This window comes from Lagenorhynchus albirostris, chromosome 12 (genome assembly GCF_949774975.1).
Source record: "Lagenorhynchus albirostris chromosome 12, mLagAlb1.1, whole genome shotgun sequence".
In the NCBI taxonomy this organism is placed as follows: Eukaryota; Metazoa; Chordata; class Mammalia; order Artiodactyla; family Delphinidae; genus Lagenorhynchus; species Lagenorhynchus albirostris.
The window spans coordinates 32,547,939-32,566,622 of record NC_083106.1 but is presented as its reverse complement, the minus strand read 5'-3'; the positions used below and the strand labels follow the sequence as shown (position 1 = coordinate 32,566,622).

The window sequence follows — 18,684 nt, the reverse complement described above, 5'->3', positions numbered from 1 at the left end:
TATTTTATTGGATTTCCCAAATCAGGACTTCTTACTAAGTTAGGTTAATACAAATCCAACTTCTTCTTTCAACCCTCATTCATAATTTACAAGTCATTTTATAAAGTGAGAACAACCACCTGCCTTTCTGAAATCTGAGACTCGGCAAGAAAAGCATTATTTATTTAATAGTAAAGTTTTGTATTGGGAAGCACAAAACTTGGATTTTTTCATGTCCTATTTTCTACAGACTAGTAGTTAACACTGAACAATTTGTACAATGTTTAAAATAGATTATGAGTGGCGTAGTAAAATATATTATTCTCCTAAAGAACAGAATTTAAAATTAGTAGCTGTTGGCAGGATGTCATTCTGTAAAGAGAGCCTGAAATATCATTTTATAAATATCATATTGATGCTTTCTATTTTTATTCAAAGCATATGAAATATTAGGTATATATCAGCTTTATTATTTATAGTCACAATTTATCTAAAATATAACATTTTAGAAGATGCTTTTCTTGCTAATGTTGCAAAAGCAATCATAAACTGTGGTTTTTTTACCTGTAACCTAAGGTAAGCCTAACTAAATGTGGTAGTGCACTAACTCTGTAAAATGTGCACTTTCTAGACACTTGATAAAACCCAAGGTTTGAAGTTTTACCCTGACTTGATACCGACCTGCAGAGACACAGTCTAGATTGTTGTTTTTATTTTTATTTTTTTTAATTTTATTGAACCCTAGTTGATTTACAGAGTCTTGTTAGTTTCAGGTATACAGCACAGTGATTCCATTTTATATATGTATATTTTTTTTCAGATTTTTTTCCCTTATAGGTTATTACAAAATATTGAGTATAGTTCCCTGTGCTATACAGTAGGTCCTTGTTAGTTATCTGTTTTATATAGATTATTGTTTTCAATAGCCAGTTGCCAACAAGGATCTATCACAGTAATGCAGAGGCCCTTATGTATTATCACTAGAACCCTGCAGTACTCTTATAATCAAAAATAATTACTAATGGCAGTTATTGTCCCCTATATATGAGAGCAGGAACAAAATAGTGGAATGTGGTTGATTACTGTAAAGAAAATGGGACTTTCTATAATAAAAGATGATAAAAAAACATCAGTTGACCTCCATTTGCTATTTAATGAGTGAGGCTCTGTTGGACATGTGATCACACTCCATCCTAACCTCTTTTTTTTTGGTTGTTTTGTTTTTGCGGTACGCGGGCCTCTCACTGTTGTGGCCTCTCCCATTGCGGAGCACAGGCTCCGGATGCGCAGGCTCAGCGGCCATGGCTCACGGGCCCAGCCGCTCCGCGGCATGTGGGATCTTCCCGGACCGGGGCACGAACCCGTGTCCCCTGCATCGGCAGGCAGACTCTCAACCACTGCGCCACCAGGGAAGCCCCATCCTAACCTTTAAACACCATCCTCTCTCTGTCCCCATTTAATCCCCAGGTACTAGTTCCTATTCAAAGCCCAGTATGGCTATTATAGTTTTCTACAACTCTAAACTGGGGTATGTTGTTCAAATCCAGGCATCAGGATAGCTATAAAAGTAACTTCTGTTCACCCTCCTCACACCTTTTTCACATCTATTTTGTTAGTGAAGGGTGCTTTGAGTTTCTTGTTGGCAACTTTCTCGGCCTTGGTCAAGGCTAGCAATGCTGTAGAACAGCAACTATCACTCTGATTCCAGGTAATTTTCTTATTGGCCATCAGTCTCAGTGGTTTGTATATCACATTGAGAAAGCCGTTCCATTAATAGATTAAGGACTTGTGCTGTTGAACTGTGTGTAGAAGAGGCTGATCACTATTTCTTTTCTTTTCAGTCAGGCTTTATTTTGAGAGTAAACTCTACTTGATTGCAATTTGCACTCTGCAGAATCCAGGGAGTTTATTAACCTTGAAGAAAAATAGATCACATCACCTTAAAGTTGGAAGTCTTATAAATGAGGTAGTCTAATCATCTTCTGTTCGGTGGTGTCCTTGAAACAGACCATCTCCTAATGCAAGGAAGCATGCTATAGTGAAGGGGTGTAGACGCTTTGAATTCTGGCTGGCCACATAAAAGTTGTGTGACATTTGATTAGCTAACTTTTCTAAACCTCATTTTATTATCTGTAAAGTGGAAATAAAGTCCTATGTACATTAGGTGGTGTCTAAGCATAATACATGTTCAATAAATTTTAGCTGTTCTTATCACCATGGTTATTATTTGATCAGTTTTTTCAAAAGCATGATGCTTTATGTAGCTCCTCAGTTTTTGTTTTTAATTTAGGCAGGTTACAGTTTATTATTGATTCAGAAAGTAATAGTTTAATGACTCTAACTTGTGATTACCCTCAGTTTCACCAGTAATAAGGAAGATTATTTTAATGCTCATTTAATTTTAATATTTTAACACTTCTATTCCTTAAATTCGAAATTCTGAACATGAGCGTAATTTTATTGAGCCAAATCTATTTAGACAAGTATATTTCCTTTCCAAATTGAAGTTAAGAACTGACTAGAAAAATAAGAGGCAAAGTATAACAGTAAAATTTTTACTCATAGATATGATTAAGACTAAATTCATAATTTTTTTATTACATCTTTATTGGAGTATAATTGCTTTACAATGGTGTGTTACTTGTTGCTTTATAACAAAGTGAATCAGGTGTACATATACATATGTTCCCATATCTCTTCCCTCTTGCATCTCCCTCCCTCCCACCCTCCTTATCCCACCCCTCCAGGCGGTCACAGAGCACCTAGCTGATCTCCCTGTGCTATGTGGCTGCTTCCCACTAGCTATCCACTTTACACTTGGTAGTGTATATATGTCCATGCCACTCTCTCACTTTGTCCCAGCTTACCCTTCCCCCTCCCCATGTCCTCAAGTCCATTCTCTAGTAGGTCTGTGTCTTTATTCCTGTCTTACGCCTACGTTCTTCATGACATTTTTGTTCTTAGATTCCATATATATGTGTTAGCATACGGTATTTGTCTTTCGCTTTCTGACTTACTTCACTCTGTATGACAGGCTCTAGGTCCATCCACCTCACTACAAATAACTCAATTTCGTTTCTTTTTATGACTGAGTAATATTCCATTGTATATATGTGCCACATCTTCTTTATCCATTCATCCGATGATGGACACTTAGGTTGCTTCCATCTCCTGGCTATTGTAAATAGAGCTGCAATGAACATTTTGGTACATGACTCTTTTTGAGTTATGGTTTTCTCAGGGTATATGCCCAGTAGTGGGATTGCTGGGTCATATGGTAGTTCTATTTGTAGTTTTTTAAGGAACCTCCATACTGTTCTCCATAGTGGCTGTACCAATTCACATTCCCACCAGCAGTGCAAGAGTGTTCCCTTTTCTCCACACCCTCTCCAGCATTTATTGTTTGTAGATTTCTTGATGATGGCCATTCTGACTGGTGTGAGATGATATCTCATTGTAGTTTTGATTTGCATTTCTCTAATGATTAATGATGTTGAGCATTCTTTCATGTGTTTGTTGGCAATCTGTATATCTTCTTTGGAGAAATGTCTATTTAGGTCTTCTGCCCATTTTTGGATTGGGTTGTTTGTATTTTGTTATTGAGCTGCATAATTTGCTTCTATGTTTTGGAGATAATCCTTTGTCAGTTGCTTCATTTGCAACTGTTTTCTCCAAACTGTCTTTGGTCGTGTTTATGGTTTCCTTTGCTGTGCAAAAGCTTTGAAGTTTCATTAGGTCCCATTTGTTTATTTTTGTTTTTATTTCCATTTCTCTAGGAGGTGGGTCAGAAAGGATCTTGCTGTGATATATGTCATAGAGTGTTCTGCCTATGTTTTCCTCTAAGAGTTTGATAATTTCTGGCCTTACATTTAGGTCTTTAATCCATTTTGAGTTTATTTTTGTGTGTGGGGTTAGGGAGTGTTCTAATCTCATACTCTTACATGTACCTGTCCAGTTCTCCCAGCACCACTTATTGAAGAGGCTCTCCTTTCTCCACTGTACATTCCTGCCTCCTTTATCAAAGATAAGGTGACCATATGTGCATAGATTTATCTCTGGGCTTTCTATCCTGTTCCATTGATCTATCTTTCTGTTTTTGTGCCAGGACCATACTGTCCTGATTACTGTAGCTTTGTAGTGTAGTCTAAAGTCAGGGAGCCTGATTCCTCCAGCTCCGTTTTTCGTTCTCAAGATTGCTTTGGCTATTCGGGGTCTTTTGTGTTTCCATACAAATTGTGAAATTTTTTGTTCTAGTTCTGTGAAAAATGCCAGTGATCGTTTGATAGGGATTGCATTGAATCTGTAGGTTGCTTTAGGTATTAGAGTCATTTTCACAGTGTTTATTCTTCCAATCCAAGAACATGGTATATCTCTCCATCTATTTGTATCATCTTTAATTTCTTTCATCAGTGTCTTATAACTTTCTGCATTCAGGTCTTTTGTGTCCTTAGGTAGGTTTATTCCTAGATATTTTATTCTTTTTGTTGCAGTGGCAAATGGGAGTGTTTTCTTAATTTCACTTTCAGATTTTTCATCATTAGTGAGTAGGAATACCAGAGATTTCTGTGCGTTAATTATGTATCCTGCTACTTTACCAAGTTCATTAACTAGCTCTAGTAGTTTTCTGGTAGCATCTGCGAACAGTGACAGCTTTACTTCTTCTTTTCTGATTCAGATTCCTTTTATTTACTTTTCTTCTCTGATTGCTGTGGCTAAAACTTCCAAAACTATGTTGAATAAGAGTGGTGAGAGTGGCCAATCTTGTCTTGCTCCTGATCTTAGTGGAAATGCTTTCAGTTTTTCATTATTGAGGATGATGTTGGCTGTGGGTTTGTCATATATGGCCTTTATTATGTTGAGGAAAGTTCCCTCTATGCCTACTTTCTGCAGGGTTTTTATCATAAATGGGTGTTGAATTTTGTCGAAAGCTTTCTCTGCATCTGTTGAGATGATCATATGGTTTTTCTCCTTCAGTTTGTTAATATGGTGTATCACATTGATTCATTTGCTTATATGGAAGAATCCTTGCATTCCTGAAATAAACCCCACTTGATCGTGGTGTATGATCCTTTTAATGTGCTGTTGGATTCTGTTTGCTAGTATTTTGTTGAGGAGTTTTGTATCTGTGTTCATCAGTGATATTGGCCTGTAGTTTTCTTTTTTGTGACATCCTTGTCTGGTTTTGGTATCAGGGTGATGGTGGCCTCGTAGAATGAGTTTGGGAGTGTTCCTCCCTCTGCTATATTTTGGAAGAGTTTGAGAAGGATAGGTGTGGGCTCTTCTCTAAATGTTTGACAGAATTCGCCTGTGAAGCCGTCTGGTCTTGGGGTTTTGTTTGTTGGAAGATTTTTAATCGCAGTTTCAGTTTCAGTGCTTGTGATTGGTTTGTTCATATTTTCTATTTCTTCCTGATTCAGTCTTGGCAGGTTGTGCATTTCTGAGAATTTGTCCATTTCTTCCAGGTTGTCCATTTTATTGAGATAGAGTTGCTTGTAGTAATCTCTCATGATCGGTTTGTATTTCTGCAGTGTCAGATTTTACTTCTCCTTTTTCATTTCTAATTCTATTGATTTGAGTCTTCTCCCTTTTTTTCTTGATGAGTCTGGATAATGGTTTATCAATTTTGTTTATCTTCTCAAAGAACCAGCTTTTAGTTTTATTGATCTTTGCTATCATTTCCTTCATTTCTTTTTCATTTATTTCTGATCTGATCTTTATGATTTCTTTCCTTCTGCTAATTTTGGGGTTTTTTTGTTCTTCTTTCTCTAATTGCTTTAGGTGCACGGTTAGGTGGTTTATTCGAGATATTTCCTGTTGCTTAAGGTAGGATTGTATTGCTATAAACTTCCCTCTTAGAACTGCTTTTGCTGCATCCCATAGGTTTTGGGTCATCGTGTCTCCATTGTCATTTGTTCCTAGGTATTTTTTGATTTCCTCTTTGATTTCTTCAGTGATCTCATAGTTATTCAGTAGTGTATTGTTTACCCTCCATGTGTTAATATCTTTTACATTTTTTTTCCTGTAATTTATATCTAGTCTCATAGCATTGTGGTTGGAAAAGATACTTGATACAATTTCAATTTTCTTAAATTTACCAAGGCTTGATTTGTGACCCAAGATATGATCTATCCTGGAGAATGTTCTTTGAGCACTTGAAAAAAATGTGTATTCTGTTGTGTTTGGATGGAATGTCCTATAACTATCAATTAAGTCTGTCTTGTTTAATGTATCATTTAAAGCTTGTGTTTCCTTATTTATTTTCATTTTGGATGATCTGTCCATGGGTGAAAGTGGGGTGTTTAAGTCCCCTACTATGAATGTGTTGCTGTCGATTTCCCCTTTTATGGCTGTTGGTATTTGCCTTATGTATAGAGGTGCTCCTATGTTGGGTACATAAATATTTACAATTGTTATATCTTCTTCTTGGATCGATCCCTTGATCATTATGTATTGTCCTTCTTTGTCTCTTCTAATAGTCTTTATTTTAAAGTCTATGTTGTCTGATATGAGAATTGCTACTCCAGCTTTCTTTTGGTTTCCATTTGCATGGAATATCTTTTTCCATTCCCTCACTTTCAGTCTGCTATGTGTCCCTAGGTCTGAAGTGGGTCTCTTGTAGACAGCATATATATGGGTCTTGTTTTTGTATCCATTCAGCCAGTCTGTGTCTTTTGGTGTGAGCATTTAATCCATTTACATTTAAGGTAATTATTGATATGTATGTTCCTATTCCCATTTTCTTAATTGTTTTGGGTTTGTTATTGTAGGTCTTTTCCTTCTCTTGTGTTTCTTGCCTAGAGAAGTTCCTTTAGCATTTGTTGTAAAGCTGGTTTGGTGGTGCTGAACTCTCTCAGCTTTTCCTTGTCTGTAAAGGTTTTAATTTCTCCATCAAATCTGAATGAGATCCTTGCTGGGTAGAGTAATCTTGGTTGTAGGTTTTCCTCCTTCATCACTTTCAATATGTCCTGCCAGTCCCTTCTGGCTTGCAGAGTTTCTGCTGAAAGATCAGCTGTTAACTTTATGGGGATTCCCTTGTGTGTTATTTGTTGTTTTTCCCTTGCTGCTTTTAATGTTTTCTTTGTATTTAATTTTTGTTAGTTTGATTAATATGTGTCTTGACGTGTTTCTCCTTGGATTTATCCTGTATGGGACTCTCTGTGCTTCCTGTACTTGATTAACTGTTTCCTTTCCCATATTAGGGAAGTTTTCAACTATAATCTCTTCAAATATTTTCTCAGTCCCTTTCTTTTTCTCTTCTTCTTCTGGGACCCCTATAATTCGAATGTTGGTGCATTTAATGTTGTCCCAGAGGTCTCTGAGGCTGTCCTCAGTTCTTTTCTTCCTTTTTTCTTTATTCTGCTCTGCAGTAGTTATTTCCACTACTTTATCTTCCAGGTCACTTATCCGTTCTTCTGCCTCAGTTATTCTGCTATTGATCCCTTCTAGAGTATTTTTAATTTCATTTATTGTGTTGTTCATCATTGCTTGTTTCTTCTTTAGTTCTTCTAGGTCCTTGGTAAATGTTTCTTGCATTTTCTCTATTCTATTTGAAGATTTTGGATCATCTTTACTGTCCTTATTCTGAATTCTTTTTCAGGTAGACTGCCTATTTCCTCTTCATTTGTTAGGTCTGGTGGGTTTTTATCTTGCTCCTTCATCTGCTGTGTGTTTTTCTGTCTCTTCATTTTGCTTATCTTACTATGTTTGGGGTCTCCTTTTTGCAGGCTGCAGGTTCTTTGTTCCCGTTGTTTTTGGTGTCTTCCCCCAGTGGGTAAGGTTGGTTCAGTGGGTTGTGTAGGCTTCCTGGTGGAGGGCACTAGTGCCTGTGTTCTTGTGGATGAGGCTGGATCTTGTCTTTCTGGTGGGCAGGTCCACGTCTTGTGGTGTTTTTGGGGGTGTCTGTGGCCTTATTACGATTTTCGGCAGCCTCTCTGCTAATGGGTGGGGTTGTGTTCCTGTCTTACTAGTTGTTTGGCATAGGGTGTCCAGAACTGTAGCTTGCTGGTCATTGAGTGAAGCAGTTTTTGATGAGATACTTAGGTTAGGCTAAATTCTGTTGTTTTTTTTTTAATAATTCTTAGCTTTTCAAGTCGCTGAAAACCCCTTTTACGGTGACCTTACATTTTTGTTTTCTCTTAAAGTTCTTCAAATACATTATTTATAGATTCATAAACACTATGATTGTAACTCTTTTTCTCATCTTTAAAATTAGGATATTAATAGTACTTATCTCATAGAATTGCTGTAAACATTAGATGAGATAATGAAGGCAAGACACAACATATTGTCTTCAATGTAGTGAATATTGTATAGATAAAAGCTACTGTCCAATTATTACTTATAATACTTTCAAAGCTTCCATTTGTTTTTTGAAGAGCTATACCATACTTGAACCATATCGAACTTATTTTTAATATATATTTATATACATAATTTTATTTAATGTTTATATATGTATATATATCACAACTGCTTGGTACATGAATAAATTCATCAGCCTCATCCTAAACCTACAGAAAGTCTTTCCCTCTATTCAAAGAACTAACAGGCAAAAAAAAAAAAAAAGCCTTTTTAATGGGTCTGAAACCACATTTTTATTTTAGAAGATATTTATCTATAAATAATATGGAATAACTGAATCCATTTTAATAAGCCCTAAATAAATGCTAATCTAAAACTTTCTTCTTGAAGAAGAAAGAGGAAAGAGAAATATACAATCCATACCCAAGGAATTATCAATGGCCTTAATGTAGAAGAATTAAATTAAAACACACACATTAACACACAAATTTTATCTTTTGTTAGAAATGTATATTTACTCATTTGATCCCTTTTTGATTAGAGCCAGACAATTTATGTATCTTTACCTAAAATTGGTTAATAGGTTTGGCCTTCTTAAAAACATGCAGTGCACTCATTTCAGCTTTGGCTTCTTTGGTTTGGATACAGTGTGTGAATTTTTTGTGACGGTAAGCCAGTAGTTATTATGCATGGGGGACTCTGGTAGAAATGCAGTATTTTGTACTAATTGCTAACGGAAAGATCTGTAATATAAGCTGCATGATTTGCCCCTTACATGTGCCCAGCTGTAACAACCTGAATGTAGTATTGCATTTGCTAGTATTAGACACAAATTTATCCTGACACTTTTATAAGCAAAGCCTCAAAAACATTTAGTCATGTAAAATATAATCATAGTCTTGAAATATTTGCTTTTGCTCCCATGCATTTCAGGCAGAATCTCATTTTATAACCTTATCTCTATTGCTGAATAGGAGAATGGTTTGGAGAGGTTCCTTGGGGGTCTTGATTATAAGATAGGTGTCAATTTACACTGAGCAGTTACTGCACCCTTATCAAAGAACAGTTGTTTACATAATGTGAATATTCCTTGTCTCTATACACTCTTCAGATCTTCCCTATCATAGTGAATTAAACGTGGTTTTAATTTGCATCCCATTTCCAGTGTTTGTTGCCAGACATTTCAGACTTTTTGAGGACAAATAAAAGTAGCTTGTGGTGTAAGTTAAATATTTTGTGTCAGGATAAAATAGCAAACCATTATGTAAAGGGCACACTTCCCCATGTGTTTATCTTATAACTGCATGAACTAGACTTGTACAGAAGCTTTGAAAAAACTCCCATGGCTGTCGAATTCATAAGTCTTTCTGACCCATTTGGACAGATGTTAGTGTATTACTTGGAGCATACTATAAAACTTACCTTTCATCTATGGAAATGTGCTTGTACTTTGTTCCCCCAAAAGCAGATACGGAGACCATAAGACATGGGATAATAATAGACCTTTGGACACAGAGACATAAAATGGAATTATGAGTCCTTGAAAGAGCAATTAAGTACATTTTCATTTCAACAACTGAAGATGAGGAACCAAAACAGATGGGCAGGAGGTAGAATAAATGACAGAAAAATCCGTATCCATCATGCCTCTTGGCATCAATTTAGCTCACCAATTTACTCTGTAGTGTATTACAGTAAATCAGATCTAGTTCTGCATTCCAGTCCCTGATTTCTGCTTGTCTGAAGTGAAAACTGAGAGTACTGAGAAAACATTTCCCTGAAAATTTCTGGAACCATCAGTAAGGAGCCTCTAGCCATACCATTATCAATGAGCTGACTCAATTCCTCTTAGAAATGGGAAGTTATGAATTATAGATAAATTAGAGAAAGAGCTAGCAAAGTATTTCTGAAGCGTACACTACCCTAAAAAGCATAGTGAGATGTCATATTATCAAGTATCTTTCAAGATCTTGAAAGTGAAAAAGGAGCACAGTGCTTTGAATGGAACTTTTAAAGTAATGATGAACTTGGATTCAGTGGGAAAGGGACCTTCACATTCTTCTTAACTTTTGATAAAATTAAGAACTGTTGTTAATACTTTTTAACCTATGAATTGCAACTTGAAGGCTCTAAGCTGAATTCACATTCTAAATCACACATGTGAAAATTGACAAAGTTTATCAGTTATCTATTGCTACTACTCCAAAATTTAATAGTTGTTGAGAATATACAGCAACTATATATATCCTCACTATTCTGTAGGTTGGCAATTTGAACAGGGTCCCCTTGGATACTTCTTTTGTTATCATGCGGTGGGGTGGGTTCCTAGATGGCCTTATTCACATGGTAGGACCTCAGCTAGAATGGTTGGATCTGCCTTTCTGTTGCTCATGTTGCCTCTCTTCCTCAAGAAGGCTAGCCTGGGATTTTTCACAAGGCAGCAGGATTCCAGAAGTGTGGAAGCAGAAACTGCGAAACTCCTTGAAGCTAAGGCTCAGTGTCCCTCTGAAGCATTCTGATGGTCAGAGTTTGTCATAAAGCCAACCCCGATTCAAAGGGGGATGTGCGGGGGAATAGACTCCACCTCTTAATGGGAGGAGCGGCAAAGAAATGGTAAACACTTTTAACCCTTCATCCTCCCCAGAAATGAGCATCATCTTTATCTGGCCAGTAACCCAACTGTGTCATTTCTTTTATTAACGTTTTGTATATCTTTTCTTCCCCTCCATTCCTCCATTCCAATACCTTTCCTGTGTCAATATTACCTCATGCAGGTATCATAGCAATCATCTCCTTGACATGAGTCAGTTTCTGCCTTTCCAATCACAAGACAATTTTCCCTCTCTGGCCATTTTTATACTATGTTTTATAGTTTTATAACTATAAAAACTATAGTTTTTATACTATTCTGTTCCTCACATATCTGTGTGATTCTTCATTTCGTATCATGTATAGTGTTCTCACATTCAGACATTTCCTATTTGGCCAATATTTTTATCTCTATTTCTCTGTCTCTTTCTCTCCCTCTCTCTATTCTTCTCTCAGTCCTCTCCTTGTAACTCCCTGATCTTCTCCAAAATATTTTTTGCTCTCCTTTCACAAAGATAGTAGTAAGCAAATATTTATTGATTATTTACTATGTGCAAGACACTTTCTTAGGCACTGTGACCAAAGTTGATTAAGGTCCCTCTCTGAGGAGAGAGAAACAATATATAAACACATAAAATGAAAAAATAGCCTGCACGTGCATGAGTGTTAAGATAAAAAGACAAAGGGAATACAGTAGTGGTTGGTGGGGACAGTAATTTCAGAGTCATCAGGGCCTTCTCCTCGAGGAAGTAACACTTGAGCACTTGACCTAGATCTCCAGGAGTCACATGGGTGAAGATGAAGAAAGAAGTGTTCTCGGCAGAGGAGACAGCAAATAAAATGACCTCTTCCAAATCCTTGCTCCCTTTAGGATAGAGCATCCCTAAAGTTTGTTATCTGGCCCAGTGGTTCTAAACTCTGACTATATGATAGGATCATCTGGGATCTCTTAAATATACCGTTGCCTGGGCCTCACCACAGACCCATCAAGTCAGATTCTCTGGAGGTGGGTAGGGGAAACACCTAGATACCTGTATTTTGTAAATCGCCATGATTTGTATGCAGCCAAGATGGAGAACCACTGACCTACAGTAGTGCTTTTCAAACATTAACATGCATAGGTCACATGGGAATCTTTCTAAAACACAGATTCTGTTTCACTAGATCTAGGATAGAGCCCAAGATTATGTATTTCTAACAAGCTCCCAGGTCATGCCATTGCTGTTGATCTAGTAGTTATTCAAAGTGTGGTGCTCAGACCAGAGTATTAGTGTTCACCTGGAAGTTTGTTGGAAAAGCACATGATCAGTCAGAGAATCAGAAACCAGGTGATTCGATCACCTCTTGAATCAGAACTGCTAGGGGTATGGCCCAGCCTCCTGTGATTTAAGAAAGCCCTCAGATGATTCTAAAACCCACTCAAGTGTGAGAATCAGACAGGGTCTTGGTGTTTAGACATAGTCAATTTGGTACCTAATTGTGTTCCAGGTTGTGTTTTCTACAATTACTTCATGTCAAGAGGTCTGTTGAAGCTTCTCAAGCACTTGCATTGAACTGAGGGTTTGAAGCCACAGCATTCTTTTCCTTTTACTTAGTTTCCATGCAGAGCAAATTCTCTTTCGTTCTGGCTAGAAGAGGAAGAGATCCAGCTCTAGTTTCAGATTCCACCTCCAGCTCCCAAAGCCTCTTTGTTCACTCAGCTTGCAAGGCATCAGGAGCTTACAGCGCCCCTGCAGGTGACACTCAACACTTACAGGTGTCACCTGCAAGGAGCTGATTTATTAAAAGCCCTGCTGGGGCAGTTTAATCCCTGTGAAGGGTTATTGTAACTCACCTCTAACTGCTGTCCCATCACAGAATCACTCTCTGTACTACTTCTCTTTGTTTACAAGCTTCAGTTAATGGTTTTCTCTCCATTAGGCAGCTCAGGGGAGTCCTGTTTAGAGAACTAATTGAATTCTTGCCAGTTTGGGGCATGATCCAAAGCTGCTCCAGGTCTCAGTATTTTTCATGTTATATATTTTCCTCTCTTCTAACATGTGTATAGTGTTTATACCTCTATCTGCAGAACGTAAGCTAGAAATTGTAACTGTATGCACGGATGCATATCATAAATATGGTAGCGTGTGCTTCTTGGCATGGAGAGCTACATCTCATTACTCTGATGCAAAGAGTGAAAAAAAAATTTTTGAACTAAAAATCCAAACTGAATAGGTATATTTTATAAAGCCTCCAAAAGAATCAATATCTTTTAATTTTAGAAATTTTACTATTTATGAGATTCAAGTGATAATGGCGAAGAAACCATTGTTTCTCTCCACCACCCTACTACCGTCCAACCCCCTTCCACCACCACTAAATTTGAATAGTCCCCCTTTCTAATCATTGAAAAAATATAGGTAGAACACTAGCACTCTTGGCTACTTCAAGAATAAAGTTTTCCTGGCTTTTGGCAATTATTTATCCACAAAACAGGATTAGGTTAGTCATCAAAGTAGGAATTTGTGGGACTGCATCTAATCATGAGTGATAATGTGCTGAATAGTTAAAGAGGAAGAGTTGGCAAATGCATAAGTAAGTGAACAAGTAAGTAATAAATAAATACATTTCATCATGACAAAAAAATTGTAAAAAGAAGAGTTCTTTTGACTTTTAAAAATATTCTTCTCAATAGATGTCAAGCTAAAGAGTCATACAGTTTTTGAATATGTAATACCTGAAGCACGTAGAAACCTAATTGCTATAGACACTCCACATTGCAATCTAATGGGGCAATGTATACATTTTTAGATTCCAAAGCATATTTTATTGCCAATTACAGATTTCCTCTAGATTGTTCATGTGCGACTCTCTGGGGCATTTATAATGTTATAGTCCATGTTTTACCTCTCCTTTAGTACTTAGGCAGTACACTCGTTTACCCTCAAAATCCATTTGTTCGTCCTCTTTGGTTTCTCAGTTTATATCATCATCCCTATTTCAGGGTCTGAGCAACAGGAATGTCTGCTCTTTTGTTGTTCTTTTCATCTTTTATCAACCGTCATCCATTCGAAAGCATTTATTATCTGAGATGAGAAACATCATCTTTCACAGGATAATACTTAGGCCATAAAACATTTCATAGCTGAAATCTTTGCACATCTGCCTGGGATGCTTAGCAGAAGTAAATATTCTTTGCTGTTTCCTCTTCACAGTTTGTGGAGATGAATGCACCGGCCTTCTTCTCGGTGACTTGGCTCGCCTGGAACAGATGGCCACGAGCATCAACCTCACTGGCCCACTGCCTGCTCCTTATAAAATTCTGTATGGTCTTGAAAATATGACTCAGGAACTCAAGGTAGGTTGGAGCAGTAACAGCAAGAGCCAGGGGAAAAATGACAGAAGCTTCCAAAGGGGTAATTGCCGTAATTGGTAAATGCTCTTCCCTTTGTCCCAAATCAAGGCAGGCAGCCATTAGGGAAATTCAAAAACTTTCTAAACCAGTGTTTTTCAAACTTGAGAACTATAATTTACTGATTGCTCTTATGGAAAAAGAGGCTCATGTACCCCCAGTGTTTGGCCTAAATCAATTTTATTATGTTCCTTAAATATGTGCAAACATAAAATCAGATATGAACTCCTTATACTTAATAGCTCTATAAAATCAAAACAAATTAATCTTTACAAAAGCCTAAAGAACCAATAAAATTCAAATTAAAAACATTAATATAAAATAACAGATGATTTTTGCTGAAAGCAACTTGCTACTTGCAACAAGAATATCACACTGACTACTTCCACATAGGTTCTTTCATCAGCATGTGACATGTGGTAACTCGGTTCTCCTACCTTTCCACAATTTGAACTAGAGAGCCCTTTGTGAGGGGTCCTGAGATGACATTTAGCATCACTTGACAAGTGATTTATGTGCTCAATCTGCCGTATGATCAAACAGGCATGCAAATGTAGGTGCTAAGATCAAGTGCATCTCTCAGGTGCCCAGCCTGGGTTCCAGAAATGCTTACATTAACATTTAAGTTTACTGTCAAAATGAAAACACAAGGTGAAAATTTTGTACTAGAGAGTGAGGAGACTTTTGAAAGTACTTCAACAAGAAGTAATTTTGTTGTAAGAGAAACACTATTCTAAGACATCCTTAAAACTTTCAGTAGTTAATGGGATAAAGAGGAAATGTTAAGGAAATTGAAGTTGTTTCACCTGAATAAAAAAAAAGATGAAAAGTGACTCCTTATACACTATCAGTCAATTACTGGATATTTATTAAGAAACTCTGGAAAGCCCCAATATTGCACTTGGTTCCCCAGGGGTTTCATGACCTCTATAATGCAGTCACTACCCTTAGGAAGCGTAGAGTCTATGTGGTTTAAAAATAGTTAAACAGTTAGCAAAAATACATAATTACTACGTGCTTTATGGACATTTGACATACAATAGAGTTCAAAGACTGGAGAAATAGATAAGATCCAGAGTAACCAGGGAATACATCATTAATGAAAGTGTAATTTGTGTTAGAACTTGAAGGATAGAAACAATTTCAATAGGCAGAGAATTATTGGTGAAGACTGGAGGAAGAAACCTAAGATTTAGTCACTAGGCACTGGCGGACATTCTTCTAGGGAATATATTCTTTAATTTAGACCACAGCCTTCAAAGTAAGTATTGTTATCCTTATTTACCAGAAGAAGAAACCAATCATAATGACAGCAAGAATAACATTTATTGATGAGTATCTCTGTGCTAGACAGTTGACTAAAGTCTTATGTGAATTATCATACATAGATTTTACAGAAACTCCAAGAAGTAGGAAAGGAGTACTGTATTAGCTATGTTTGTCTCAGATAGCCGGGTAGGGACACTGAGGCACAGAGACAAGGTCACATGGCTACTAGGTACAGAGCTGGGACATGGAAGGAGGTCGTTTAACTTAGGGCCTGTGAGAATGAAACTACCTTCACACAGCTCAGAGAGAGAAGGGCTCAGTCCAGCAGCAGCAAGGTCTCCTTGACCCCCAGCCCATCCTTACATACTCTTGCCACTGAATCTAGGAGAGCCACATGTGCAGAGGCAGAGGTGTGGATGAGCGAGGCCTGTCCAGCAGACATTAGAAGTCAGGCCTGCTAGTGAAAGATAAGGCTGGAGACTTCAGTGGGGCTGGGTGATATGAAGGACAATCATGAAAGCCAGGCAGAGGAATCTGAGTTTCCTTTGTAGGCCCAGCATTCAGGAGTGCAAAGAGTTCTAATAAAGAAAATGCTGACCAGTTATCATGTATGGAAGGAATACAAAGAAAGAAAATTAAACTAGAGAAGCAAATACTTCAGTAGGACGTAAAATAATTTTAAAGTAATAACTTAAGCAGTGGATGAAGTACTGAAGGGCCCTCTGAAAGAGGTTCCAATCTGTGGACATCAACCAAGCCTGGGGTTCAGTCACCTGTTTCCTTATGGCTGGGTATTGGCCAGAATGACCTTGATTTTCCTTAAATTCCAGTCTTTCTTGATTCTGTTTGTGTTCTTCTTCCATAACTTGTTTAATATCTGGATATTTGGAACCCCACTTTGATATTCTAAGTCCTTAAGCAAGTCATGTGCCCTCTTTGTTCAGTTCCTTTAACTGTGTCAGTGCTCCCTGGGTTCCAGCCAGAGATGACCAGAAACACACATGTGATAGAACGAAGTTGGGTTTACTAACTTGTTGCAACAAGGGGCACTACACAGTGTGGGGAATTGGGGCTGTCTCAATAACAGGGCATTAGGAATCACTTAGAGTATTGGGGGTTTGTGCTAGGGAATTTGGGGGCAGATTCAAGGAAGCAGGAGTTTGTGTTGGACTGGGTACTATTAGGAAGTGGGAATAATTCCATAATTAAGTATTCTAATGAATCTTATCTAGAAGGAGGGAAGAAAAAGGGAAGCTAAAGCTACAGTTAGTAAGGAGGCAGTGGTCACTCATATTAGCCAGAAAATGGGATTTGAGGTACTTTTGTGGTCTGCACAGAGACCATGATTTCGTCTGCATTTAGATAAGATTATGGAGTGGTCTCATCTTTTGTTTCATTCATAACTCTCAGAGTGATGCTGTCTACTGTTAGTGTTTGGTGAGATTGATTATGTTTAACAGGAGAGGAAAATGGCCCATCTGTGAGTGCCAGGGCAGCTCCTACAACATTGATGCCATGAAGTTAGTTAGTGTCTGGCCAGGCCCTTCTGTCAGGGCTCCTGTCCGCAAAGAAAGAGGTAATAAACCTGTAAACTGTATCTCTGTTGATTAGAATGGGAGCCTTAAAGACTCAGACAAGGTTCATCTTGACTCTACCCCTTACTGGCTGTGCAATCTTGTATAAATTTTTAAGTCTCTTTAAGCCACAGTTTTCTATATACAAAATGAAATAGCATTTATCTCATAGAACTGTTGTAAGAGCTCAATGAAAAACAAAACAAAACAAAAAGACCTGGAACATAGTAATGTCTCAATAAATTGCAGCAGCTTGTATTATTTGCCAGATTATTCTGCACGGTGCTTTGTAAGTGCCCAGCTGAAATAGTTTCTTTCTCTCTTCTCTGAAGGTGAGAAGGCTAAGTTCTTTGTATATAAAGAAAAAATGTGTTCTGTTAAATGTTCAACCCATGATCGCTGCAAGACCATTTACTCTAAAACATATGGAATGAAATCTTTTTCAGCATTTGCTCTCACCTCAGCGGGCCCCAGAGAGGCTCATTCAGTTGGCAGAAGGCAATCTGAACACACTGGTGACAGAAATGAATGAACTTCTGACCAGGGTAAGTTGGCAAAATCATGCTTCTTCTTAAAGCAGATAGATTATGTATAATTAAGGAAAATTACTTCAAATTTCTGAAATGCAAATCTTGTTCTTCCTAAATCCCAATTTGGTGCATGAAATAGATGTATTTTTGACTTGCTACTTCTGCCACAGATAAAATCTGAGAACCCAGTAGCACAAGAAAAGATTGGGATACATACTTGGGAAGTGTCAAGGACAATGGCTAAAAATATCAGAAAGACAGTATATTTTGAGTACTCTATCCAGTAGCTTCCATGGTGAAGTTTTTATTGATTCTGGATTACCAAAGCCCTGGCTCTGATATGTAAGGAAAAAGAAAAACAAATGAAAATACTTGTAGTCTCTTTGATCTCATCATAAGATTTTTGTGTTTGTATAGAAATACAGCCTAAATCGTTATCCCCCCACAAAAGAGGAACTGTCCTTTATCATGAAAATCCAAAGCATTCAAGACACTTTTTAGAGTCATAATGTAAAGTCCATGTTGCGTTTATCAGACTTTTTAAGATATTGGGAGTTTTTAATTTTCAAAACTGCAAGAGGGTTAAGGTTCTTTTCCCTGATACAGAATGAAGAAAACAGCATAAAGTCTGCCATCTTGTGGCCAGAAAAATGCATGAACTGGAAAACTGGCCTGGAATTTAGGGATCCAGTTTGATTATCAAAGAACTTTAAATGACAAAAAATATTGGAGCTAGAAGGTTCTTACAGATTATCTAGTCCATTTTTTAAATAAGAAATCCCTCAGGCCATGATAGTGAAATGAATTAGCAATGGCCACGTACTTCACCAAATTCAAGGACCTAAGTAGGACCCAGATTCCAGATTCCCACTGACCCAGTACCATTTCCACCTAAGCTGCTGCTGGCTTAGGAGAATTTCCACAGGGAAATCAAATGGGATTCTGAGCACGTGATGCTAAACAATGGCCCTGATGTTACAAATAGCGTACTAAACACATTTTCAGAATCTCCTGCCAGCAATGTGGAATGTACAAATACAGAACAGAGTTT

General features: G+C 37.5%; 1 protein-coding gene across 1 annotated transcript in view; it reads left to right on the top strand.

Annotated features, from left to right (window-relative positions):
• The window catches only part of LAMA2 (laminin subunit alpha 2), a 605,756-nt gene that overhangs the window by 454,203 nt on the left and 132,869 nt on the right, over positions 1–18,684 (top strand). Inside the window, exons 33-34 of the mRNA XM_060167667.1 lie at positions 14,064–14,206; positions 17,550–17,648. Of these exons, the coding sequence (XP_060023650.1) occupies positions 14,064–14,206; positions 17,550–17,648 (242 nt within the window). The remainder of the gene's footprint in view (positions 1–14,063; positions 14,207–17,549; positions 17,649–18,684) is intronic.